The following is a 26,741-nucleotide window of genomic DNA, read 5'->3' on the forward strand; positions in this document are numbered from 1 at the left end:
GCTGAGGATGAAGATATCCCCTGGGGTAGACGTTTATACTTGAATAAACCCTTCGACGTGGTAATTACGGTAAATTCTTGAGACGCGTCGTCTAGTTCCAGTTGGTTATACGCGTCCTTTAGATCAAGTCTCGTAAAGTACCTGCATCCTGCTAGTTTTGAGAAGATTTCTTCTGCCCGAGGAAGGGGGTATATTTCCGTATCTAAGTTAGGGTTAACCGTCATCTTGAAAACCCCGCAGATGCGTATTGAATGCTTCCTATCTTCTTGGGGCTTTTCTTTGTTAACCTTTTGAGGCTTCTTGACCGGAACGATGGGGGAGGCAAAGGCTGAGAATGATACTGGCTCTAGTATGTCCGCGTCCACCATCCTCTGGAGTTCCTCCTCCACTGCTTCTTTTAATGCGTAAGGGACCGTTCGTGCTTTGCAGTATTTGGGAACAGCATTTTCCTTTAAATGCAGATGAACTTTAACTCCCTTGAGTTTGCCCAACCCTGAGGTAAACAGGTCTGCATGCTTGTCCAGAATATTCTGTAGGCGGGAGTTGCTCCTGTGGTCCTCAATCTCTGTGAGATTGCTCACTTTTGATGACTCATAAATCGATGGGAGAATATTCAGCGGCGAATAAAGCCACGTCCTACAGCATAAGTTCGGTCCTTGGCCTTTGACTACCAGGATTGGGAGGTCTGCTACTTTATCCTTGTATTTAACCTTTAACTTGGTCTGCTCCACGACCTGGAGAGGATGTCCAGTGTACGCTTGTAACGGTGCCCTTTCAAAGGGTGATATTTCAGGCTTGTACTTGAGTTTTTCAAACCAGGTTTGGGTGATCATCGAGTGACCTGAACCGCTATCCAAGTCAAAAGGTATACTCGTCTCATTTACCATAAATTCTATTACTTCCGCCGGAGGTACTATATAGTCGTCTTGTGTGAAGGTTGTGACCATGTTAGTGGAACTTTCCCCGATGCTGTAGACCGGGTAATCATACTCCCCAAGGGTGGATGGTTGAGTGCTTGATTCTTGGATATGATTATGAGATCTGGCAGATCGACCCTTTTCCTTTCTCGCCCTATTTGGGGCTTGCAGCTGTGGTAAGTCCTTAGCCAGGCATGCGGCTGACAACTGTCCTTTCTTCTTACAGTTATAGCATACACTGTTGATATAAGGACAATCTTTAGGGAGATGGCCTTGTCTGGCACATCTGACGCATTTCTGCTGTTGCTGTGTGGACTCTTCAGGTTGTTGCGGAACCTGTTTATGCTTATTAGAAGTGAATGGGCGCCCACGAGTTGTGTGTTTGTAAACATGCGAGCTTTGGGCGCCTATGGCATTGACGCCTTCGTTGACGATGCCGTTGGGGTTCTGCCCATGTTGCCGCTTTACCTCGTGGGTATTGGGAGTTGCAGTCTCCATACCCTGGATCGCTTTTATTATGGTATCCAGAGTGACATTTTCGTCCTTTTCACACTCTTCAAAGATTTTACTCTGCATCGGGATATCGTTGATACCGATGACGAGTTGTTCCAATAACCGCTCACTCAGCTGTGCTCCTGTGAATTTGCAATAACGAGTTAGCCTACGCAATTCGGCCATGTATGTTGCAATTGATTCGCCTGGGTGTCTTCTCCGATTAGCGAACGTGAATCTTTCCACGCATTTGCAGGGCGTGGGGTTGAAATGCTTGTCTAATTTCTTCACTAGCTCGTCATAAGCTATTGTTTGAATATCAGCAGGCAGAAATAGATTCGTTAGAAGAGCGAGTTCCTCTGTGCCCAATATTGTAAACAAGTACGGGGCCTTTCTATCATCCTTAACTTCATTTACTAAGAAAAAGGAACGTAGTCTCAACGAGTATTGAGACCCGTTTTCTCGTTTGCTATCAAAGAACGGCGGGTTTGTTCCCCTCCTTCTCTGGGGTCGCTCTTCGTCCGATTCAGCTGACATATTTTCATATAAGAAGTTATTATTGTTGTTTGACTTAGCTTTTTCTAAGGTTTCCCCTCCTGAGGTGTGTTTTCCGCAGGTAGTTGTTCTATAGCCACGTCTCGTTAAGCCTCGGCGCTCGAAGTAGAAGGTGTTTGTTCTCTCTGTCTTCTGAGGTTGTTTGTTCCGTAGGAATGTGGCCACGCTTTGTTAAGCCTCGGCTCTCGAAGTAGAAGGTGTTTGTTCTCTCTGTCTTCTTGCCTGTTTTTCCTATCTTTGTCCAAAGGAGCTCTTGCTATAGGGTGACTCTTCTTAGGCTCCGCTCCTCGTGTAACTCGCTAACTCTTTCAGTCGTGAATGACGGAATGCTAATCCATTGGGCATTGCCCGCGTGGGTTCGAATCCCATCTCCGTCGCCATTTGTTACGTATGTTGTTATAATTATTGGAGACACATAATTGATAACTAATACTGATATTTATTATTGATACTGAAATGATTGATGTTACATTGTACTTAAATTCTTAAAGCATTACTGTCCTGTCTAGAGTCCCGGAGAAGAGTGAAGCTCTCTCCTTATGGCTCCCCGTCCCCTCTATGAGACGTGTTTTTAGCGCCCTCTATGTGAGGGCATACCCATTAAAATTACATTCACAACACTTTATATACAGGATTTGCCGCTACTTTATGTCTACACAAATGAACTAACATCATCCTCTATGTATAAAATATAAGAGACGCTGTTTAAAGGTACATTTGCATTTACAATGTTGTAAATAAGCAATTATATGACAAAGGTAAGAATTTAGTCTCTTGTCATTAGAGTAGCGATAACTTTTATTCATAAAACTGGTGAAAATAAAGCTATATGTTATGAAATATCGTTGTGTGTAAATTTGTTATAATTTTAATTTCAACGTTAGTTAGAAAGTATGAATAGAACTGATGGAAACCGAATATGCAACAGACATATTACAAGAGGCTTCTCTTTTGACTTTTTCGTTTGCCGAAATGACCATTTCAAACAAAAACATCTTAGGTTTAAGTGAAAGTAGAGTGCAAGTTCACCTAATAAAGAGGTGTGTCGTCTAACTGGAACAGTTTTTACGTTAGTTAAATGGTTATTTGAAAAGGCAAAATAAGTTGAACACAATCAACAAGATACACTTCATTCAAGGTGATACCATAGAGCGTGTCCTTTCGTCGAGTAATTGGTAATCATCACGATATGTATAACTGATTTTCGGTACGAGTACTTGTATTGATATTCGTTCGAGTACTTGTATCGATGTTCGTTCGAGGTACTCGATACAAACAATCAGTAGTTATTCAGGTTATACAGAAATTACAAATGAAACAAAAGTGAAACCTGGGAATTGCAACTGAAAATCTATTGTTTAAGGCTTCTTTGACCTCTTGAAACGATTTTACGATCGTTTTTCACAGCTTCTTACTTGGTGTCATGATACATTCTACCATTGAACTGGAATGTTTATCAGAACTGTTACGCCTTCAATTTCTGAGAATGTGAATATCCCTTTGATAAAGGCATATAGGGTCTCCAACGGCTATGTTACGCATTCAATACTTCAATAAACTTCCATTCCAGGGTCATGTTACCGAGATACAGTACACTAACCCTAAACATGTGAGAATTGGGAAAAATAGTCTGCTATTTGAAGGTTCACGAAGTAAACGGCGCAAAGTACCTAAACATAGAGGTTAAAGGCTATTGCACTGTCCTTTGCCAATGAGTTTACTGACATTACACCCTACGTTCAGTGTCAATTGAAAAGGTAACTGATCCGAACCACAATCTTTCCTTCTCGCATAAACATCCAATGTCAGCCTAAAATCCAATTTCGCCTCGAACCTTAACCCGCCAATAAGAAGCCAGAATCCAGTTTTCTACGGAACGAAAAGCGGCGATAATCCAAGTGGACGCGGAAGGCTAAGCCTGCAGAATACGGCGGCAGGGCGATCTACCCACACGAATGCCTTTTCTTAAATAATTAAATTGATATTAACCTAATCGTCAGTAATTTACCATAATTCAAGTTAAGTCGTTTTAAGAAACCTTATTCCTAAAGTTATTTTAAACATAGCTATTATTGACGTTTGAATTCAAGCGTATGCCTCTTTAAAAATTTATTTTATATAAGTTGGTCGATAAGGCATAAGAAATAGCACAATATTGAATGACCCTGTTGCGGAAGCCTGCCATTGGGTAGCTAGACGTTTCTCGTAACCCTGGTCGATCACCGCCGACATCTCAACCCTAACGATGATAATGTACTAGAAGCCAATATTGCTTTCTATGAACTGCGAAATCGGTCCGGATATTGCAAACACGTTTGCTCCGATTTGCCAACTGCGAACGCGGTGACCTAAACACATACACACACCCCAAATAAACGACCTGTGTAATACCTCACCGTGACGTCATCGCCTTTGGAAGAGGTAACAAATTGGGAAACCAAAATAAACCTCTCCGAGTCGAGACAAAATTAAAAGGTTTTCTTAAATAATGATATTAATATAATTGATATAAATTATTTTAATCTTCAGTAATTTACCTTAATTCTAGTTAAGTTGTTTTAAGAAAAATAAATCCTAAAATAATTTTGAACATAGCTATTGTTGACGTTTGAATTCCAGCTTATGCCTTTTTAAGAATGTTATTGAATTTACGATATGTAGGGCCTAAGGCGATTGACTCACAGTAAAGTATAAGAAAAACCCCATTTGAGTGAACCTTTGGTGGAAGCCTTGCCATTGGGAGGCAAAACGTTATTCCTAACCTTAGCCGATCGCCGCGTGTATCCTAACCCTAACGATGATATTGGTGTAGAAGTCAATATTGCCCTCTGTGAATTGCGTATACGTATGATCCGATTTGGCAACTGCAAACAAGGTGACAGACACACACACCCACACACCCAAACGTCCAGTGTGAAGTCCTTGTCACTCTGAGAGGTAAAAAATTATGTAAATTGTCGGTTAACTTTAGAAAATGTCGATAATAATCTTGACTATTATTAGGGTTTATTGGTATACTTTTTATTTTTAAATAGAATTATTTGAAGCTCTCCAAGCTGTGACCGGCAACCAATTCCCAGATTATCAAAAATTAAAAACTCAATCGACACTAATTTCTTGTTAAACCATGACAATTAACAAGTGGGTGTGATACTGAATAAATACTAATAATTGGAGACTGAAATCAAGTTCCTACCTGAAGTAAAAGGTATCCAACGACAACAACAATGCAGGGAATTATGAATAATGGTAAATATACTGCAATTCCTATCGGGTAAATAACTAAATATAGCCATCCCCAATTGGTTAGGATTAACATTCCAGGTAATTGCTGGTCAAGGGCGTCGATATCTTGGGAAAAACGATTGAGTATCCGTCCAACGGGGGTCGTGTCGAAGAAGGACATGGGAGAACGACATACGCTGTCGAGCATTTTCCCATGTAGACAGTTTGAAGCTTGTAGACAGCGAAAGACGTTGATGATTACGCTCATAAATGCGAAAATGGCTTGGCCTAGACCAAGGACGACTAAGACCGCTATACGGATTGCTTTTAAGTCTGGGTTATATTTAAAATCTTCCTTGGTGTCCGCGCACCACTGAGACAGCCAGTACACTGACGCGAAATTAAAGACGGTACAACTTGTGGCTGTTACTTCAAGTATGCCACACCATGTTATACCATAGGCTTTAAAATATTTTTTGTATCGGGATGCGGATATCTGGAAAAGTGCAAATGCGCAATTACATTATCACGAGGTTAAATGTGTGTAGAGAATTTCAGTTCTCAAGAAGCCCAACAACCCTCCTATTTTAAAGAGCACGTACAATTCCTTCTTTGAGCGTCTCTTTAGTGATGAGTTTTGCCTCATCTTCTCCAGAGACTTTTCCTTTTGATGGAAGATGAGATCTCTGAACTTCATTACTTAATGTACTGCAAAAATTGAATTAGCAAAATTCATAAATTAACAAAGAGTGTTCAACTTGAAAGAATCAATTCAAGAAATTTCAAATAAGGGCTATCTCTACAAACAGTACACGCAACATAATGGTTGCGCTCCAAGAAATTCTCCAGGTTTTTGTGTACAGTTAATTTCTATGACTTGAAGCTTTTCGATTTTCTATTATGTACGGGACCGTCCATAAACTACGTCACACTCTTATGGGGGGAGGGGGTTTCTAAATTTGTGACGGTCCGTGACAAGGGGGAGGGAGGGGTTCTTCGATGCGTGACGTCACATTTAGCATTGATTTTGTAACAAAGTCAGTAAGAGGGCGATTGGCTCTCTTATGTTATAGAAGAAGAAAGACAACATTCCATAGTCCACCGTTACAATAATTTACCAAAATTGTTATTCCATCATCACTAAAATAGTAGAACATTTAAGCAATTATCTACTATTTACACCTTTATATAGCCAATTTAAATAGCGCATTTAAAATAAACAGCGTAAACTCTCTTATGCCTCTGTTTATTTGCCCCTATTATTTGTGAGGATGAATCAAATGCCCCTACCGATTGAAATGGTTTCGATTCTTTGGCAAATTTTCTAAATCTCAAGCTCGATTAGTCTGTTTTCGGTGACAGTGTCGAAACCTAAAAAGTGTGCCCCTTTAACTAAACTTTATGGAACTTTTTTGAATCTTATAAAAAGCACATCCAGACATTAAAATTCTAAAGGTCAATCAGAGGGAAAAAGCTTAAAACGGAAGACAACTTGAATTTTCAGCCGAGCAAAATATTTCTGAGAGGGCGGCATATCACTCAAGAAATTAATCAAATTAAATTTGTAAATTAAGACAAATCATAGTGCGGAGGGGGGGGGGTTAAAGAAATGTGACGTGGTTTTTAGTGGAGGGGTCTGAGAGAAGCGTGACGAAGCGTGATCTGGGGGGACGGGGGGGTCAGAAAATGCTTTTTTTCGCGTGACGTAGTTTATGGACGGTCCCTACTGGCTGTAGGAAGATAGATATAGCTCGAAATCTACTCACGACGGTACTTCTTTATTCTCGTCGCTCATGTGTTGCGCGAAATAATCTCTGGCCATTCCCTGACGACTCATGATTTCGTCATAGGTTCCCCTCTCTATGATTCGTCCGTTGTTCATGAAGAAGATCTCGTCCGCTTCTCGGATGAAGCTCAAGTTGTGCGTCACCAAAACTCTAGTCTGTAACAAATTGAATTAGTAACCGTCGAGAGAGCAAGGAATTTCCGAACACAAGCAACTTTCAGAAGTGAGAGGCTCATTAGGCTTTATCAGAAGTCGATAACCCCTCTCGTAGGCCGTCTTCAGTGTGGAAATGTTGTTCCCGTCTCTCCGTTTTCTGACTAGTTTTTGGGAAAACACCCCCCCCCCCCATTCAAGCGGGTTGGCACCAAAAATATTTTTGAGAGCGCTCACTCTAAGAATATGGAGTGTGCTTTAACACCTTTAAAAGTAGTTTATATGGGTCCAAATTTGACACCATTACAGGTATTCATTTAAACTCCTGAAAGAGTTTAATAACACTTTTTTGAGCATTAGGTGTCAAAGATAAGAATAAAATGGTGCAAAAGAGGTGTAGTTTAACACCTTTTTAACTCTTATATTGAACTAAAAGTTAATTTTTACTCTCATATGAGTGTTGTGCAATTCCTTAAAAGGTGTAGCATAGCCCCGTTCCGAGTTTGAATATCGCGTTTAAGAGTGTCGCATGTCACCTTTCCAAGTGTCGCATGACAACATTAAGAGTGGTTGATTTATTAGCAAATAGCGCTATATTCATAGCAAGGTTTCACCTTGAGAGAACTTAAGAGGACAGTTCTAACACGCAGAGCTATAACCCTTTAAGCAAGGGTAGTTCTCGCATGCAATGTGAAACTGCATAAAAAGTTGGCCACTTGATCGACTTAAAAACCATCGTGAAACTACATGATAAGTTCGTCATTTTCACAGATTTAATAATCTCTGAAAAACACAGAAAGTTTTAAAATAGTATGAATGCATCGGGTATTAAATTGGTCTTGGACGCCATAATATCCCAGCAGTAAATACAGACGTACTCGTTAAATTTAATAATCTCTTTTCACGAAGAGTTTTTGGTATGTTCCCTTTCAACCGAATTCCCAATGGACCGAAATCCCATTCGACCGAATATCCCGCAATGATTTTTAGATTTCTAGCCCAAATGGCTATATTCCCGATGGACCGAAATCCCATTCGGCCGAATATGCCCGTAAAAATACGTCAATGTAACTTGAAACACTCATGCTGTCAGCGATGCGGTAGTGTAGTGGATACGGTGTTGGACTGCGAAGCGATAGATTGTTGGTTCGAATCTCCGAAAGGTGTGTTAATAATATTAGAAATAAACGTTTCGTGATACTAATTAAAACGCTCACTTTCATTCCTTTCAAGGCAAAGGATATTTAGAAATAAATGGTAGTTTCAACAATGTCTTTAAGTTTTTAATTAAAATATTAATATTATGGTTTCGGGTAGGTTAGGTTAGGTGAGGTTTGGTTTGGTTAGGTTAGGTTACGTTAGTTTAGGTTAGGTTTGGTTTGGTTTGGTTACGTTAGTTTTGGTTTGGTTACGTTAGTTTATGTTAGGTTTGGTTTGGTTAGGTAAGGTTATGTAAGGTTAGTTTTGGTTTGGTTTGGTTAGGTTAGGTTACGTTCGGAACAGGACAATATGGTCTCGCCGAATTGGTCTCGTGATTTTTTGGTATCGGGACTATTTGGTTTCGTGATTATTTGGTCTCGGGACTATTTGGTATCGTGATTTTTTGGTCTTTGGACGGTTTGGTCTCGTGATTATTTGGTTACCTAATTAGTTGCCTCCTTTTCCAAAGCAATGGTCCCAATAATTCGTTGTCATCTTTTCCAAAGCAATGGTCCCAATAATTCGTTGTCATCTTTTCCAAAGCAATGGTCCCAATAATTCGTTGTCATCTTTTCCAAAATATTCTCCTATTAATTAGTTGCCACCTTTTCCTAAATATTCTCCTATTAATTATCTGCCACCTTTTCCAAAATATTCTCCTACTAATTAGCTTAAAGCTTTTCCAAAATATTCTTCTATTAATTAGCTGCCAACTTTTCCAAAATACTCTGCTACTAATTAGCTGCCACCTTTTCCAAAACATTCTCCTATTAATTAGCTGCCATCTTTTCCAAAATATTCTGCTATTAATTAGCTGAAACCTTTTCTAAAATACTCTCTTATTAATTAGATACCACCTTTTCAAAACATTCTCCTAGTAAATAGCTGCCACCTTTTCCAAAACATTCTACTAATTAGCTGCCACTTTTTCCAAAATATTCTCCAATTAATTAGCTGCCACCTTTTCCAAAATATTCTCCAATTAATTAGCTGCCACCATTTGTCCCGAGACCAAAGCGGCGAGACCAAATCGGGAAGACCATAACGGCGAGACCAAATGGTCGTGGACCGGGTTACGTTAGTTTTGGTGTGGTTAGGTTTATTTTGTTAGGTTAGGTTAGTTTTGGTTAGGTTAGGTTTTGGTTTGTTAGGTTAGGTTACGTTGCGTTAGGTTATGTTTGGTTTGGTTAGGTTCACCGTAGGTAAAACGTAGTTAAAGTAAGTGCAATAACACATTTTCAACTCACATTCATTTCAACAAAAATAAGCCGTGATGAGGTTAAAAATATATTTAATGCAAAACCATACACTAGGTCTTCGATCCAGTTCAATAAAATTTCGGTCCAATGGGACTATATTATAAATAAAATCGCACCTTTTGGCTACGTTCGGTCGAATGGGACACCACAAAAAACCACTTCTGTCGAATGGGAATTTGTTTCAATGGGACCAAAGCGAGTTTTTCGAGCACCAGAAACGCGTTTGACCTAAACTACTCTACAATATTTAAAAAAATCCAATTTCTACTTTAATTTTTCTCAAAATAAAGATAAGACATATGTCACAAAAGCATGTGCCCCACATGTTGGCCTCTCAAGCTGGAGTCTATAGTCCATAACGGTGGAACGAATTCTACGCTGCACCGCGGCCACAGGTTTCTTCAAGGCCTGAGTATTAGGGTGCACAATATGCCTCTGGCATCGGTGCAAGGACGTGAGCCCCCCTCTCCCCAATAATAATAATAATAATAGTCGCTCTACTGTGAGACCAGTACCTAACCTAGTCTCGTTTCTTTAGTGTCACACAATACTTTTAAGAGTACCACATAACACTTTCAAGAGTGCAATAGCGTTGCTAGGGCTTGAAATTTGGGGGGCTTAATCTTATTATTCGTACATTAAAGATATACAAACTTTTATTGATAAAGAGTACGGAACCGAGTTATTGACTATATGAGACAATTGTGGATGAATGAATTTCACTCGTCTTTTATCAGATTAGTTTTCGTTTGCTTTGAGTCCCCACTACTGTTTGATATTGAAATTCATCTCTACAAAGATGAAAGTTAATGAACTTTTCATTATAATTTTTATACACTATATTGCTACAGAATTTTAGGGGGCTACGAGCAATTTTTTTGGTATAGTTTGCGGATTATTTTGAGGGGGCTAACTTTGAAATTTGGGGGCGCTATAGCTTCCATAAAAGGCCTAGCGACGCCACTGCAAGAGTGTCGCATAACGTTTTTAAGAGTGTCGCCTAACACGTTTAGCATTGTTTTCTAAAAGGTACAATACCCCCTGATTACGAATTTCTTTGTTAATTTTATTTAAAGGATTAAAATATATTCTTTCATTAATATCATCTTTAAAAAAATGTTTAAAGATTAAGTTTTTCATTAATTTTTTACTGTTCGGATTGACTTCAATATTAAAACATAAATGAAAATGAAAGACCTTTTTAAGAAACCCGTAGTACTATAATTTTCCATTTTTAATTTCAAAACGGTGTTTTAGAAGTGTTATTTTACACCGAATTTACACTTTAAATTGGCCACAATAACTCAAGGTAATACAAGTTGGGAAAACCAAAATATTACCTCTCCGTGTCAAGAAGATTATATAAACTTAAGTATCCAATAAAAACGTTATTATGTTTCTGAGTTGGGGTTTCCCATTTTTGTTGTTGTTTTGAAAAATATATCGCAATGCACGGGCCTTGATAGATATAGGAGGCAATGAATGAAATATATCACAATGCACGGGCCTTGATAGATATAGGAGGCAATGAAGGAAATATATCGCATGCACGGGCCTTGGTAGATATAGGAGGCAATGATAATCTCTTTCTTTGCACGAGAGGTTTATCTTTAATATTTAAATAAATATAATTATTTTTAATTATTTTAATCTTCAATAATTAACATTAATAATAGTTAAATCGTTTAAAATAAAGTTATACCTATTATCTTCTCAAACTTTTCTAATATTGACGTTTAAAGTGAAGGGTACCCCTCTTGCCCGCTTTTTTCAAATTTGGGGTATATATACGATTCGTTTCCATTATAATAGTAAGGAAAAAGCGCAATTGCGAAAACCTTTGGTGGCGATCCCACCTTAGGGAGGCTAGACGTTTCTCGTAACCCTAGCTGATCGCCGCGTATATCCTAAAACCAAACGATGATAATAGAGTAGAAGCCAATGATACAGATTGGTGTCTATGTGGAATAGACGGAAGACCAGTGGATGGTGGTGTTAGAAGCCAGTGTAAGTGCAGACGGGTGTCAATGTTGGGATTGACAAAGAACAGAAGATGGTGGTGATTAGAAGCCAGTAAGAACAGACTGGTGTCCGTGTGGGATGGACAAAGACCAGAAGATGGTGGTGTGAGAACTCGAGTAGAGGAGCCATTTCCGTGACTGTGAAAGCAGTTCGGAAATGGCGAACACGTTTGCTCCGATACGCAAACTGCGAACGCGGTCACGTGGGTGTAACAACAGACAGACAGACACACAGACACACACACACACACACAGATACGGCCGTTACAGAACCTCTCCTGGACTACGTCACACGGAGAGGTAAAAACTCTCTTTCGGGTGTTTTTACGGTGTAAACAAGTTGGGAAAACCAAAATATTACCTCTCCGAGTCAAGAGGTCTACTACTACAAAGTTATTTACCTAGATATGGAATTATTTCTCTTTTTTGAAGTAAAAATTTTCGAAATATTGAAGCAGTATTCCAAGCATAGCGAATATACAGTAAAGCAGACGACATTTTACATCCAATAAGGATAAATCTTGGACCCATGGAAATCAGTTAATGGCAAAAAGAACAGGAAATGAAGTCTACGCTTCAGCTGTTTACCCTATATTCTGATAGCTACATTCACAACTGGTTAGCAGTGTAAACACTATCGTCTCGTCTCACCTCAACAATATTCTTAGTTTGCCAACATGAGTGTTAACGTTAAATAATTAACTTATGATAATACCAAAGCTAAATTGTAGCTAGACGCACTGATAGTCAATGCGCACCATAAAGAGAATAAAAACTCTGTAGCTTAGCCCTACTAATCTAATTGCCAACATGATCTTTTCTTCTATTATAAAATCTTAACCTGATTATTTAAGAGTGTATTTAACTTTCGGCTCACTCTGAACCGTTTATGTCTCTTCATTTCAGACACGAAAATCAAAACCCAAAGTTTACATCACCTCAGGCCTCAATTATTTACTCTATATTTCACTAAGCTTATTGCAAGTAGTACTAGATATACCCGCCGGAGTCTAGTTCTTAGCTTTCTTCATAAAATTACTAAACCAAGGATTATTCTATATACAGATGTAGTATAGCTTTAGTAATTTATAAACAGCCATTTCAAATAATAATATTAGTAAAACTCTTTGGAATATTAAAATGAAACAGAGCTTTAAAGCTACAAAAGCACTAAATGCATCATAATTACGAAAAATATTTCATCATATTCACTTTATATTAAGGATAAAGGAAATATTATGGTTCTGTAGGATTTCTTTACACATCAAAACAAAACGAACTTCTAACGCAGCGCACTGCGGCACTAGTGTAATAACGGACGGACACACACAGACAATAACATAGACTGCTTTTTAACTCTTTCCGTATTAATTTTGAATTGAGAAACAAGATTATCTTAAATATTAAAATAAATATAATTAATATTTAATATTTTCTTCGTTAGTTATTCGCCTTATTGAACGTTACATCGTTTTAAAAAAGAACAATTAAACATTCTTGAGAGACCTGACTAATATTGGCGTTTGAAATGAAGCATACGCCCGTTGCGTCGCCTTACTCAAATAGGTAGTATATAAGGGTTTCGAATCGCAGCTATGGATAAGAACATCGCAATTGCGTGAACCTTGGCGGAAGACCCCGTCAATGGAAGGCTAGACGTTTCTCGTAACCCTAGCCGATCGCCGCGCATGTCTTAACCTTAAGGATGATGGTGGTGTTAGAAGCCAGGTGTGCAGACTGGTGTCCATGTGGGATGGACAAAGAATAGAAGATGGTGGTGTTTAGAAGCCAGTAAGTACAGACTGGTGTCCATGTGGGATGGACAAAGAATAGAAGATGGTGGTGTTTAGAAGCCAGTAAGTACAGACTGGTGTCCATGTGGAATGGACAAAGACGAGAAGGTGGTGGTGTTTAGAAGCCAGTAAGTACAGACTGGTGTCCGTCCATGTGGAATGGGCGAAAAACTAGAAGATGGTGGTGTTTAGAAGCCAATAAGTTCAGATTGGTGTCCATGTGGGGTGGACAAATGAACAGAGTTGTTAGACAGGCAATGGAGTAATAGCCTGTAAGTGGAATACAATTTCCGGGACTGTAAATGCAGTCTGGAAATTGAATACACGTTTGCTCCGATTTGCAAACTGCGAACGCGGTCACGTGGGTGTAACAACGGACAGACAGACACACACACAGACAGACAGACACACAGACACGTCGAAATTAGAACCTCTCCGTGACATACGTCACTCGGAGAGGTAAAAAGGTTTTTCCCTAAATTAAACCCTTTTAACACGTTTTTAACACTTCCCTTTCTTAGAGTGTTGTTTTACACGAACGGGGTGACATCCGGCAGTATGGCCAATTAAAATAATATTCTTCATAAAATTCTACAATCCTAACTAAAACGAAAAAAAAGGTTATTTTCGTAGTTTTTTGAAAGTTATCGAGTCCCTAACCCTAATGCGTCCCAATGTTTTGCACAATTTAAATGGGGGTCATCTATGAAATTTATCATCTTATAGATTGTTCCCAAGACCAATTGTGGGAATCAAAGTCCTTCATGATGTTGAATGCCGAATATTTTGAAAAAGCCTTTAATCTTTATTGGACAAATATATTGATTAAATTCAACATGATTTTTTTCATTTATATAAACTAATGCCATTAGAGAGGGGGTGTAGACTGAGGTAGAAAGGGGAGGTATGCACACACTTGTAAGACGGTATACTGTACGTGCCTAGTAGGGGGATGACTTTTAGTTAAGAAAGAGAGGGTATGACGTTTGCATATATATTTTTGTCAAAATAGAAAAGTTTGTGTTCAGGCCTTAGACCGCGTACAATTTTATACGCGTCGACATCTCATTTAGATTAATGGTCGCATAGCTTTTTCATGGAAAATACAAGAGTAGCATTATTTACTTTCTTTCGAAGTAATCCCTTTGGTCCGATGACTTCGTTGAAGAGATGTTTGGCCACGTGCGGATCAACCGCCCCCAAAGGGTCATCAAAGAGATAAACATCGTCATTGCGATAAATTGCTCTTGCCACGTTGACCCTTTGCTTTTGACCACCGCTCAAGTTGATACCCTATCATGTCAAATTAGTAAACGACGACATTACTAATGGAAGCAGCAACCTATGGAACTATGAATGAAACATGGTTTTTCGTGTACAGCGCATTATAATATATTAGGGTCTATTTTCCGAGTTTCCGTGAAACAGACCTTATATGTAAGGTGTTCATTGGGCATGTGTTCGATAACATCTATTGCTTATGTAAAGAGCGCGGAAGCATGACAATTCTCATAATTATTAACGAATCCAAGAACTTGATAATATTTTCATGTTAAGCCACGCTGCATGCTTAGGGTTCTAAATCGGTAAATTACCATGGTAATTTACACGGTAATTTACCACGGTAACTGTAATTTACGATTTTCTCGGGTAAATTACGAAAACGGTAATTACCCTGGTAATTACCGTGGTAATTTACCAGCGTAAATTACCACGGTGGTAATTTACCACCGAATTTTCATTTCCTTCACTTGGAAAATGGTCTAAAAGCTCCATATTTTGCTCTACCCGCGCATGCACACTTATTTCTTCTCATGAGACATGAGTAAGTCATAAAAGGTCGAACGGCAAGCGTAGGAAAAACTTTATTAAGGAAATGAAACTTGATTTTCTCGTCTATTCTTGTTGTCGAGTTCGCTTGCTTCAGCTGGAAAGCTGTAGTTGTTAGAAATTTCTAGAGATGGGCCAATACCGATACCAATATCGGCACCGAAATTTGACTAAACCGATATATCGGTATCGGTTTAAACTGGTGTCGGCCCTTCTCTAGAATTTTGTTCTAAAAACGTGAAATAGCAATAATTCGCAAAATTGGTAAGAAGAAGAAAGTGGATGTTGCTGTTAAAAAGTATTTTGAGCTGCAAACATCAAAACTCGGTGTTTAAATAATGTAAGATGCTATGCTATAAAAAGAATAGCTGTGTTCAAGTGACATTTTTCATTATTTAGCTTAAAAACGATCAATATAATTTAATTTTTGAATTTTCGTAAATTACCATGAACGGTAATTTACGCGGTAAATTACGGCGTAATTTACCATTTTCCAAAATTACCGTAATTTTCGAACCCTATGCATGCTGGACACACTATATCCTTACTTCCTATGAATCACGCGCGTTTGGTCCTTATTTCTATACTTCTTGAATACGTCATTAAATGGCAGTGCCATAAATCTGGGAGCCGTAGAAAAGGGGATGCATTGTGTGCTGAAAAAGTATTCCCTCTATTGGATAAATTTTTGATATTAAGTTACTATTTTGAGCAGGGTTGTTTGATTTAATTCAGTTGGATTTCAGTTTAAGTTTTTCCCAGAACTCCTGTTTGTCTTGCCACTCATGTGGTCAATTTTAACTGGAGCAAGATTCGAAATAGTCTAGGAAATTAAATTGCGGTCAAGCTAGTCTTTTTGTACCAGCATTTGAATAGTAAAATTAATAATAACTCTGTAGAAAATATGTAATAGCTTCTTAAATGTCATGATTATTTTGCTTTTGGTTAATTTTTACTCAAACGTTTTCAGTTTTGGTAATTTACTAATAAAAATCAAATAAATTAAATAAAAAAAATACGATTTAAATGAATTTTAGTGATTTTTTTTTAAAATCCAAAAAATCAACAGCCCTGATTTTGAGGCCTCTCCCCGACACAAATTTTACTATTTTCAAAAAGGTTTCGCACTAATTTCGCAACTACAGAGAACGGAACTTAAAAGCTTTTCTTTTTTTCCTTATCAAATTCTTACGAGAGGGCCGTAGTGCTAGTTTACAGAAACACTAAAGCCACTTGCCAAGTGTTAAGCGATAAATAAGTTTTCTTTTACTCCCTTTGTTTGAGTTAAGATTCAAGGTTGCCAGTTAAAAAGTGGGAACACATCTTCATTTCTACTTCCCCGTGATAAATAGATATTGCAGAGGATTTCAAAACCCAGATTCCACTACATTTTTTCAATCATTAAATTCCTTTCCTTTTTATTCCTCCGACGCCACTTCAGCGAGAATCAAAATTTTGTTCATAAGTCTGTTGTTTTCTCACAGCATTTCTGGTTTCAGGGTTTCAATAATACATACTCTTTCACCGATCTCCGTTTCGTCCTCAGCAGGTAGCTGGTCGAGGTCCGGTTGTAGGGCGCATGCGAGTATCACGTTGTTGTATCTTTCCTCGTCCATGTCGTCGACGAAGAGTATATTCTGTCTGAGCGAGGTGTTCTGTACCCAGGGTTGTTGAGTGACGTATCCCACTCTCCCGGCCACTCTCACCTCCCCCTCCACCTTCTGCATCTCGGAAACCAGAGCAGACAAGAGCGAAGACTTGCCACAACCCACCGGACCCACCACGGCCACCAACGAGCCGAAGGACACTTTCAAATTTATGTCCTGAAGAGACGCAGTTGCTTCGTCTTCCAGGTTCCAATGAAACGTTCCTTTCTGGATCTCAATTGCTGAAAATTTCACAGAAATGAATTGACGGAAACATTGGGCTAAATTTACCATTTGTGAGTTCAAAAATATCTGGAAAAAATCTAAAAGCGACTTCAGGCTTTCCTCCTCAAGAATGACATGCTGATTGGCTTATTTTACACAAAAGATTTTTAAAGGAGATGGTTAATTTTTTGCGGGGTTTCCTTCTAAAATGTATTATTGTGCTAAGTCAGGATTCCTTTTTACTGCGGAATAAAATCTACTATCGAAATAAACCTGATTATTATAATGTATATTAGGATATATTTATTTATAACCTTTCTTGGGATGGGTGGGTTAAGCACTGGAGAAGTTCCTTCAATTGTCTCTTACTCCATGCTCAAGTTCGCGCTTCTATACCTTTTAACCACAACCAGGAATGCAAAGATTTTTCTACTTGGAATTTTTAACAGGTCATTTTCTAGACTTTCTGCCAAATTGAAAGAGAAACGTCTTACTTAATGTATTTGAACCTACAAACCATGCGAGATCGACGTAGCTAGCCACCTGCGCTGAAATTTCTACGACCTATGAGCGTCGAACCGAATGTAACAATGTGGTCCCGGCGAGACCATAACATTTTTGCACACCTAATCAATTTATAAAACATGGGCCCAGTGAGGCAGTGACCCCTATGGGTGTCTCAAAGTTATCTTATTTCCGTCCCTGCTTCAAATATAACCGTCATAATTACTCAAATTAAGCAAAGATTGAAAATAGTTCAGTAAAAATACGAAAACACCTAGAACAAATTCAAAAAGATTTGATATTTGGCAATCTGGTAGATTTTGAGGTGCTCTTTCACGTGGTGAGTTGTCCCGCTTTATCCCGCTTATGCTTTCGCCGCCATCTTCGAAAATGGCGGCGAAAAACCATAAAAACAGCTATAGTTTTCTTTGTGCTCAAGCTACAGTCTCGGGACTAGTTTTAATCGATTTCTAAGGATATCTTACACCTGAAAACAGTTTTAATATACTTACTTTAAATCAGTTAATTGTCATTAGACGTTAAGAACTTAGACCCTCGAGAGGACATTTTGAAAAAAACCCTAAATAATTCAGTTTTTTTTTATTTTTAGATTTGTTTTAATCGATTTTTAAAGGATATCTTACATTTGAAAAGCTTTTATTATATTTACACTAAATCAGTTAATTGTCATTAAACGTTAAGAATTTAGACCCTAGAAAGGAAATTTTTCGGAAAAAACCGCTAATATTTCAGTTTTTTTAGATTTTAATGTTCATACACGATGCCGTTTATTTAATATATGTTAATCATCAAAATATCTTACTTTATGTAAGTAACGCCATGCAAATTAAATTTATTATATGTAGATTTATTTACATTTCATAACTACACCTTTGTTTTAGACTAGAGTAGTTAAAATTTTAATATCACAGTTCTATGTCTGAATCTACTTCGTCAAGAACAGCAGGGCTTTCATTGGTACAAGATATACCTTTGCACCTTTTGCACAAATAAGAACACACCAAGCCAGTCTTTCTACAATCGCACCTCCTATCACACACATCTTTGCATTTGCAGGCTATCATGCTGAGGACTTCTGCTGGAGCAGGTTGTAGTGTTGTAATGACTGGCTTCAGTTCATTTCGAACAAGTTTCCATCCCCAGTCTGTAGGAAGCAGCTGATTGCCTAGCCAGTCTTGTATTTGATAATACACTCTGTACATGTGTTGCTTGGCGGATGCACTTGTTGGTGGAAGAGTGGCCAGGTCAAAGTTTGAGGTGATTGAAGAACGCGCGGTAGCTTTGGCGTAACATTTGTATCTTAAAGCGTTCAGGCTCTCGCTGTCAGAAGCTCCATACATCGATAGTAAAAATGTTTCACCAGCCTGTTCTACAGCTTTATGGGTAGCATTTGGAAGTCCAAAAATAGTAAGCTTTTCTCGCAAGGAATTATCTTTATGAATTAGACTGAAAGCTTTCTTTTTGCCTTTACGGTATAATGCTGATGTTGTATCGCAACCAGTGGCTGCGTGTATAAACAGCAACACTTCTCTAGTTTGTCCCAAGTTTTCTTGAATGGTTTTTATGTCATACACTTTGTTTGCAATGTTTTCATGCCCCGGTTTGCTGAAATAGAGTTTGCCACTAGTGTTCTTGGGATTCCAAAGGGCCAACATCAAAACTAATAAGTCCGTGTCTTCTCCAACAACAGCTACCGTTTTATTGATATCGTTCAAAGCTAAGTTAATGGAGGTTGAGACTATTAAAGTGTCGGCGTCACTGGAAGCTTGAATAACAAGGAACTCAGAAGTATTTAGTCTTCTTGTTAAATTTTTTATTAGTTCTGCCTTGTTTTTGGAGTTTCGAAGAAATGTCTCTTGAGATGTCGAGACGGTAATATTCTCTTCCACAATTAAATCTGCTGCCGTGGCTTTGAAACTACGTCTACGCTGCTCCTCTCCTTTTGTGGACGGATTATCATTATACCCATCAAAGACAATAATAGTATTTGGTCCGTAATGAAATGTCACGTATTCCACGTACAGAGTAAAGATCTCACCGAATGTGCTAGGTCGAGGCCATACTACACGGTGGATTAGAAAACCTCCATCTAAAACTATCTGATTGAAATCATTAATTACTCTGGGGACTTTCTGGTACGGTTCAAGAATTTGCGCCATAACTGCCTTGTTTGTTTTTCGGAATGAAAATTCATCAAACAACGACGGAGCTATAGGTGCTAGTTCATACTCAAAATACTTTTCCAGGTCAGCTCCTCTTTGCAACTTTGAATGCCATTTCAAAGTAGAGGCCTAAACTACACACATGTAGGCCAATTCTTTACTTTAACGACTCGCTTGAAGGTTCTGCATCGAGCGTGATCATAAAAAGCCTTGGAAAAATTTTGTAATTTTGGTAATTTTCCACTCCGGGGAGAGAGGGTCTAAAATTTTAACTTAAAATGAAAATTAAATAATCACTAAATATAAAAAAGCTTTTCATATGTAAGATATCCTTAGAAATCGATTAAATCAAGTTTAAGAACCTAAAAAAAATTGAATATTTAGGGTTTTTTTTCAAAATGTCCTCTCGAGGGTCTAAGTTCTTAACGTTTAATGACAATTAACTGATTTAAAGTAAGTATATTAAAACTGTTTTCAGGTGTAAGATATCCTTAGAAATCGATTAAAACTAGTCCCGAGACTGTAGCTTGAGCACAAAGAAATCTATAGCTGTTTTTATGGTTTTTCGCCGCCATTTTCCAAGATGGCGGCGAAAGCATAAGCGGGACAAAGCGGGACAACTCACCACGTGAAAGAGCATCTCAAAATCTACCAGATTGCCAAATATCAAATCTTTTTGAATTTATTCTAGGTCATGCCATTTTTTGGCTAAAATGACTGGGCTAAAAGGGACGGATAAGCCAAATATTTCCAGCCTCTAGGAAATCCGCGAGTAAGGAAATAAGCAAAACACTTCCAAAAAAAACACTATTCTCTAAAAATTTAAATGATTAGGATCCCAAAACCAAATGATCCAAATCTAAACATTAGGGTTGGTTGCTTAAAACCGTATTCTCTTATTTCTCTAAGCCAAATTCAAATATACATTTGAATCTCCCGTCAAGCATTTACCCATCCCAAATTCACGTTACTTCCTCTTTCATTGCGTAATTTCATTTCAGCATAAATAACACTAGGACAATAATTTAATTACGTACGATAAATTAATTTATTAATTTAAAATTTGAATTTTACTCATTTCAAAACTAAGCTTTTCCTAAAGGTTTTGAACCGTATAATTGAACTTACTTAAACTATTAATGATGGTCAATTGGCAAATATCGTAAATTACCCGATGCCAATACCATTTTTTTTAAATCAATGAAACTAAAATATCAATATGAAACAATTATATACTGGAAAAAATATCAAACTATTCTTTAATTTCAATTTTTCATGTTAAGTTTCAAAAGAAAATAAATTTTATTCATTTTCTGACACAAAAATTGGCTTCTTCTTTGCTTAATTCTCGAAGTTTTTTTACTCTAAAATAGATTTTTTAACGTTTTGTGATGTAAAGGAGAAATATAAATATAGTTTTCGTTTCTTTTGAACTAGTTTATATATGGGAACTTTTATCAAATGGCCATTTTTATGAGGACACTTACCGACAATTTGTTTAATTAATCGACACGAATACTGCGTCTTTGTATTAATATTTTAAAAATGCTCCCTGAATACTTTTAAATATTAAAGGTCATATTTTTATTTTAGATTCATTGAGTTAGAAAAATTGACATCGATAAGTCAATTAAGCTTTGATATTGACATCCGTTAACGATGCTAGTCTCTTTAAAACATTAAATCGGAACTTCAAGTATCACTAGACATTATATAACTTCAAAATCGAGAGTTACGAACTTTGAAACAATCTCAACAGGTTATCCGAGGTTTAGGTTATAATTATGTGTGATAATGTAAGATATGTGACGAAGCGGCACAGTAAACGTGGGGAAAAGGCCTCATTCAGTTTTGCTTTACAATTGTCGTCAATGGTCAAGCTGAAATTCATCTTAAAACAGTAAATAAACACTTGACGCAATTTTCTAAGGAGCTACTAATAAATAAATAAATATAATATGAATAAAAATTGTCTCACTTAGATCACCAAAATTATACTTAGCTTGAAAATTTAATATTTAAATCAAAGTAGAAAATTTAGTGTAGCTTGATATTGACCTCGGTTAATTTACGATATTGGCTCACTATGCTAGTCTGTCACTAATAATATCATCCATAATTCAATCGGCCCTCTAAGCCTTTGTTACTAAACCACACTGATGTGTTTGAAGGATATTAACACTAAAATAATCACAACAGAATACTTTCCGCTACGAATCCGTTCAATCGACTCTAAGCCTTTGCTCACTGCCGCCACTTGCAACGAATCCACGATTCAATCTGCTCGTCTCAAGTTCTCAACTGAGTGTCAGTATCATTTTAAGCTGAAAATACGTGGTGCCATACGTACATAATATAATAAGAGTGCTGCTCTCTCCGTCATTGATTCTCAGTATCCTCTTAAGCTAAAAATACAATGATATCTGCGCATATAATGTCAATTCACCGTGATAGCGAGGAGCCTAGGCGCACGCCGCACGCCACTCACCCTGCGCACCGCGCTCGAGGAAGCAGACACTCGCGTATTCCCCTGGTATTACCTCTTTGGAGGTTTTAATAGAGATGGACCGATACCGATCCCATATCGGTACCGATACCGATATGGGATTGGTATCGGCCCATCTCTACAACCTATATTATAGCATCTATTTTCTTATTGATATCGGTTAATATATCGGTATCGGTTTAATATCGGTTTATTCGAAGGATCGGGTAAAATATCAGTATCGGTATGTATCCGTTTCCCAAGGATCGAATGATATCGGTATCGGTTAAAACTGGTATCGGCCCATCTCTAGGTTTTAATGCCGTAACTTGAGGCGATTTACCTAAAATCCGTTGTAATATTGAAATAAAAATAAAAGGTAATCCCGACTGTATTTTCGCGTTATACCGCGTAATACGCTTTCCAGCGTACACCCCAAAAAGACTAGATTGCAGAGTGGCTTACCCCTCGACAAATTTTCTATGATGTCGTGTGCAAAAATAAAAACGTTTTCTTAGCATTCTGTGTAAATAAATCTAGGATCGATGGCTGTCATATATATGTCAATAGCCAATGAAAAGCGAAGGAGGAGCGGGCGGCTTAACAGTGTATCAAGCCATCTTCAATCAGATATTATTATGGGTTCAATGGCTTCTTAAAGATTTCAAGAAGAAGATATCTATGTATCTGCCACAAATAATTTTGAGCGTGTGTAGAAATAGCTTCCGGAGAGTCCCTAATTAACTGACTTACCAAATTGGGCGTCGCTACCCATCTGCTTCACGTAACGCTTGGTTACCCCACGGCTCAACAAGTTTGAAATTCTTACTACCGAGACGTGTGTCTGTAATGAAGAACTTAGTGAAATTTAGTCATTTTAAGATGTTTTAACTACAGGGAAGGTCAAACTGAAAATCCTGCACGAATTTTTTTCTTCTAAATTCAATACTTTTCTGCGGGGAAAATGTTTTGTACTTAATGTTTCATCATGCAATTATTAAATGATGCCAAATTTAATTTCGAAACTTTCGTTTAGAGTAGGACGATGACAATGGAATGATACATAATATTAGAAGTATGTATGTCTTTCAGTAAAAGATTAGAAATGTGTTCAAGGGCTAGGGGAGGTCCAATAAAATATTAAGCAACAATTGAAACTGAAAGTGACAGTCTTGTTTGTAATAAATAGTTCAATAAAGGCAACGAACATTCTTTAATTTGAAACTTGAAGGAAGTCTTGTAATTTGAAACTTGAAGGAAGTATTGTTAATTGAAAAAAATATTAAAAGTTTTCCAAAAATTCTTCAAACAGGCATGTCTTCTTTCTTTCATAATAAAAGTCTTGAAACACAAAATTCCCTAACATCCCAATGACTCCCTAACTGCATTTATCACGCCCTACGAAATATATTTATATAAATGATCGAGCAAACAACTGCATTTTTGTTTTTTAATACGCCTCGATGCCCAAAGTTAGTGTTCTTGCCATACAAAATAATTGAAAGGAGTAGCAGGCCAAGATCGCATGGAGACAAACTACAAGTTTTTAATGTTCGGGCTAATTTTAGCTGTAAGCTGTTATTTTCAGTTGAGAACATTGTTACCGTCTTTCATTTTTCTTTTCATTTGTTTCAAAGTATTGCGCCACAACAACAGTCATATGTTTAAAGCGCCATAATATCTAACAAGCATTATGTCGGCAAAGATTTAATACTCGAGTATTAGTTATCGCCGCCCTAATCAAAGTTGCCATATTTTCAATAAAGGTGATTACTCGTGACCTACTCATCCGAATTGAATTTGGTGAAAAATTTTGAAATATGAATCGACCCCAAGGAATCCAAAAATCACATTTACAACCTCGAGAATCAAATATTTTCAAAGTTGATAATTTTGACACTTCCGGTTTCTGGTATAAGTATGCAAAGGACAGCTGTGAAACGGATACAATATGAAAGTGTAATGCAAAACTATTATTACGCACTTTATTTCAGAGCGCTAGCTTGAATAGCAAAAACTGATTTATGTAAGAAGAACGTTGAACATGGAAAATTCACTACCCATCCTAGCATACTTTATTGAGAAACTTCGTCTGCTTATATTTTGACTCCACCCACAAATTCTGTATATAGCGACTTCTAGAGATCGAAAATGTCATTCTTATCTCTATTTTCGTGGTTAAATATTTTTTTTCCGAAATTGCGCCAGTGGTAAAAAAGCAAAGTGAACAACAATGCGATATAACTCCCGATTTAGTGGAATTAAGTTTTAAAGTTAATAATATAAATAATTGATGTTGAAGAAAAACTAGATACTTAAAAATAGAAACATCAATTATTTATATTCTTCACTTTAAAACTTAATTCCACTAAATCAGGAGTTATATCGCATTGTTGTACACTTTGCTTTTTTACCACTGGCGCAATTTCGGTAAAAAATATTTAACCCCTAAAATAGAGATAAGAATGACATTTTCGATCTCTAGAAGTCACTATATACAGAATTTGTGTGTATGCGAGGATGGTACTAGAGGCTAAAGCTACGATCCGACGTTCTTAGTTCATAAATCCGATTTTGTTAATAGTCTTTGAAATATAGTAAAATATGTGCGAAAACTGCAACGCGCAAAGACTTTTTTAACAGTCCGTACAGACTGGTATCCAGGTGTCCTACTATTGGATCGAATCCCATTCGACCCGATTCCCAATCGACCGATTTTATCTGAAATATGATTTTAAATCCCGCCGTTTGTGCGGTTTCTGCCTATTGGGATTTTTTTTTATTAGGAATATTATTATTACTTATAAGGCTATATAAGTTAATTTAGCGACAGGAACTTTCGTCTAACCGTGGCGCAGTGGAAGAGTATCGGACTACCGTGCGACAGTCTTTGGATCGATTCCCCGAAAGAAAAAGTAAACTACGTAATAATAGTTTCATGCAATTGATTATTAATTTCATTTGAACTTAATTGCAGTTACGTTAGACAGTGTGGGAATCTATAAAGTAATTAAAAAAAATACTATTGCAATAATGACCTTTGAGTATTTGAAATATTTTGCGTAAATTTTATTATAATTACGGTGACATTTTAGAGGGTTAAGGTTAGGTCAAATCAGGTTAGGTTAGGTTGCATTAGGTTAGGTTTGTTTGGGTTAGGTTACATTAGGTTAGGTTTGTTTGGGTTAGGTTATGTTTTGTTAGGTTGGGTTAGGTAGGGTAAGGTTAAGTTTGGTTCGGTTAAGTTTGGTTGGGTTGGGTTGGATTAGGTTAAGTTTGGTTCGGTTAGGTTTGGTTGGGTTGGGTTGGGTTAGGTAAGGCTAGGGTTAGTGTTGGTTGGGTTAGGTTAGTGTTGGTTGGGTTAGGTAAGGTTAGGTTAGTGTTGGTTGGGTTAGGTAAGGTTAGGTTAGTGTTGGTTGGGTTAGGTTAGGTAAGGTTAGGTTAGTGTTGGTTGGGTTAGGTTAGGTAAGGTTAGGTTAGTGTTGGTTGGGTTAGGTAAGGTTAGGTTAGTGTTGGTTGGGTTAGGTAAGGTTAGGTTTGGTTAGGTTAGGTTAGGTTTAGAAGTGGAAGGATAACCGACTTTCCGAAATATTTTTATTTTCATTGATGTCCTTGCATAATAAAGAGGGCCTTTTCCAACAAATTATTTTTATAAAGATTCTGGAACAATTAACGCTGCATTTATTAAGTTCCTTGAATAATAAATATATGCCTTTTCCAAAATATTGATTGTTTTACGGGTCATTTCAGGTTGGTTTGATTCGGCTCGGTTACAATAGAGGCATCCTTTTAAACTTGGGATTTGACCATCACAGTATCATTATTTATATAGGAAAGCGTATTGAAAGACGCAAGCTTAAGGACAAGGGTATTTTCTTTAAACCAAAAGAGGTACTTTATAATTCGGTTTTAAAATACGGCGTTAAAAATATATCGTTTAATAGCAATGAAAATTTTAAGATAATAAACCCGCACATTTTGGCTATATTCCGTCCAACGGGATTCGGTTCAATGGGACATTCGGTCTAATGGGATTCGGCCCAATGGGCCAGCAGCGGTATCCATGTGGGTTTGGACAAAGACCAGAAGATGGTGGTCTTTAGAAGCCAGTAAGTACGAACTGGTGTCCAAGAATATGGTCGGGTTTAAAAGGCAGTCGCGACAGACAGAGCCCATATGATGGTGCTGTTAGCCAGTGTAATTGGAATAAAATTTTCCAGATTTCCGGGAGCCGTGTATGCACTTCGGAGTTTGGGAACACGTTTGCGGCGATTTGCAAACCACGAACGTGGTCCCCTGGGGTTTAACAACAGACAGACAGACGTCACTCGGAGTGGTAAAAACACCAAATTCATAAAAAGTTTCAGAACTCAAGAAACATTCAAATATTAGTTTACCAGAAAACGGTTAATAAATTAAGTAGAAGAAGCAAAAAGCTATTTATATTTTGACCCTCCCTGACACAGT

At 37.5% G+C, this 26,741-nt stretch overlaps 1 protein-coding gene and 1 long non-coding RNA gene across 2 annotated transcripts in view; one reads left to right on the forward strand and one right to left on the reverse strand.

Moving 5' to 3' along the window:
* LOC149719775 (ATP-binding cassette sub-family C member 1-like) overlaps positions 1–26,741 on the reverse strand; it is a 46,502-nt gene that overhangs the window by 10,540 nt on the left and 9,221 nt on the right. Inside the window, exons 12-17 of the mRNA XM_089854193.1 lie at positions 23,028–23,118; positions 16,749–17,119; positions 14,527–14,694; positions 6,956–7,131; positions 5,792–5,897; positions 5,161–5,685 (exon numbers count right to left, since the gene is read on the reverse strand). Coding sequence (XP_089710319.1) covers positions 5,161–5,685; positions 5,792–5,897; positions 6,956–7,131; positions 14,527–14,694; positions 16,749–17,119; positions 23,028–23,118 — 1,437 coding nt within the window. The remainder of the gene's footprint in view (positions 1–5,160; positions 5,686–5,791; positions 5,898–6,955; positions 7,132–14,526; positions 14,695–16,748; positions 17,120–23,027; positions 23,119–26,741) is intronic.
* LOC149719776 (uncharacterized) lies at positions 11,942–12,405 on the forward strand. The gene is made up of 2 exons (XR_016375223.1): positions 11,942–12,039; positions 12,122–12,405. It is a non-coding gene; the product is annotated as an uncharacterized LOC149719776 (long non-coding RNA).

Source organism: Phalangium opilio, unplaced genomic scaffold, assembly GCF_054372755.1.
Source record: "Phalangium opilio isolate 3A_F unplaced genomic scaffold, DU_Popi_V2 ptg000002l_1, whole genome shotgun sequence".
Lineage (NCBI taxonomy): Eukaryota > Metazoa > Arthropoda > Arachnida > Opiliones > Phalangiidae > Phalangium > Phalangium opilio.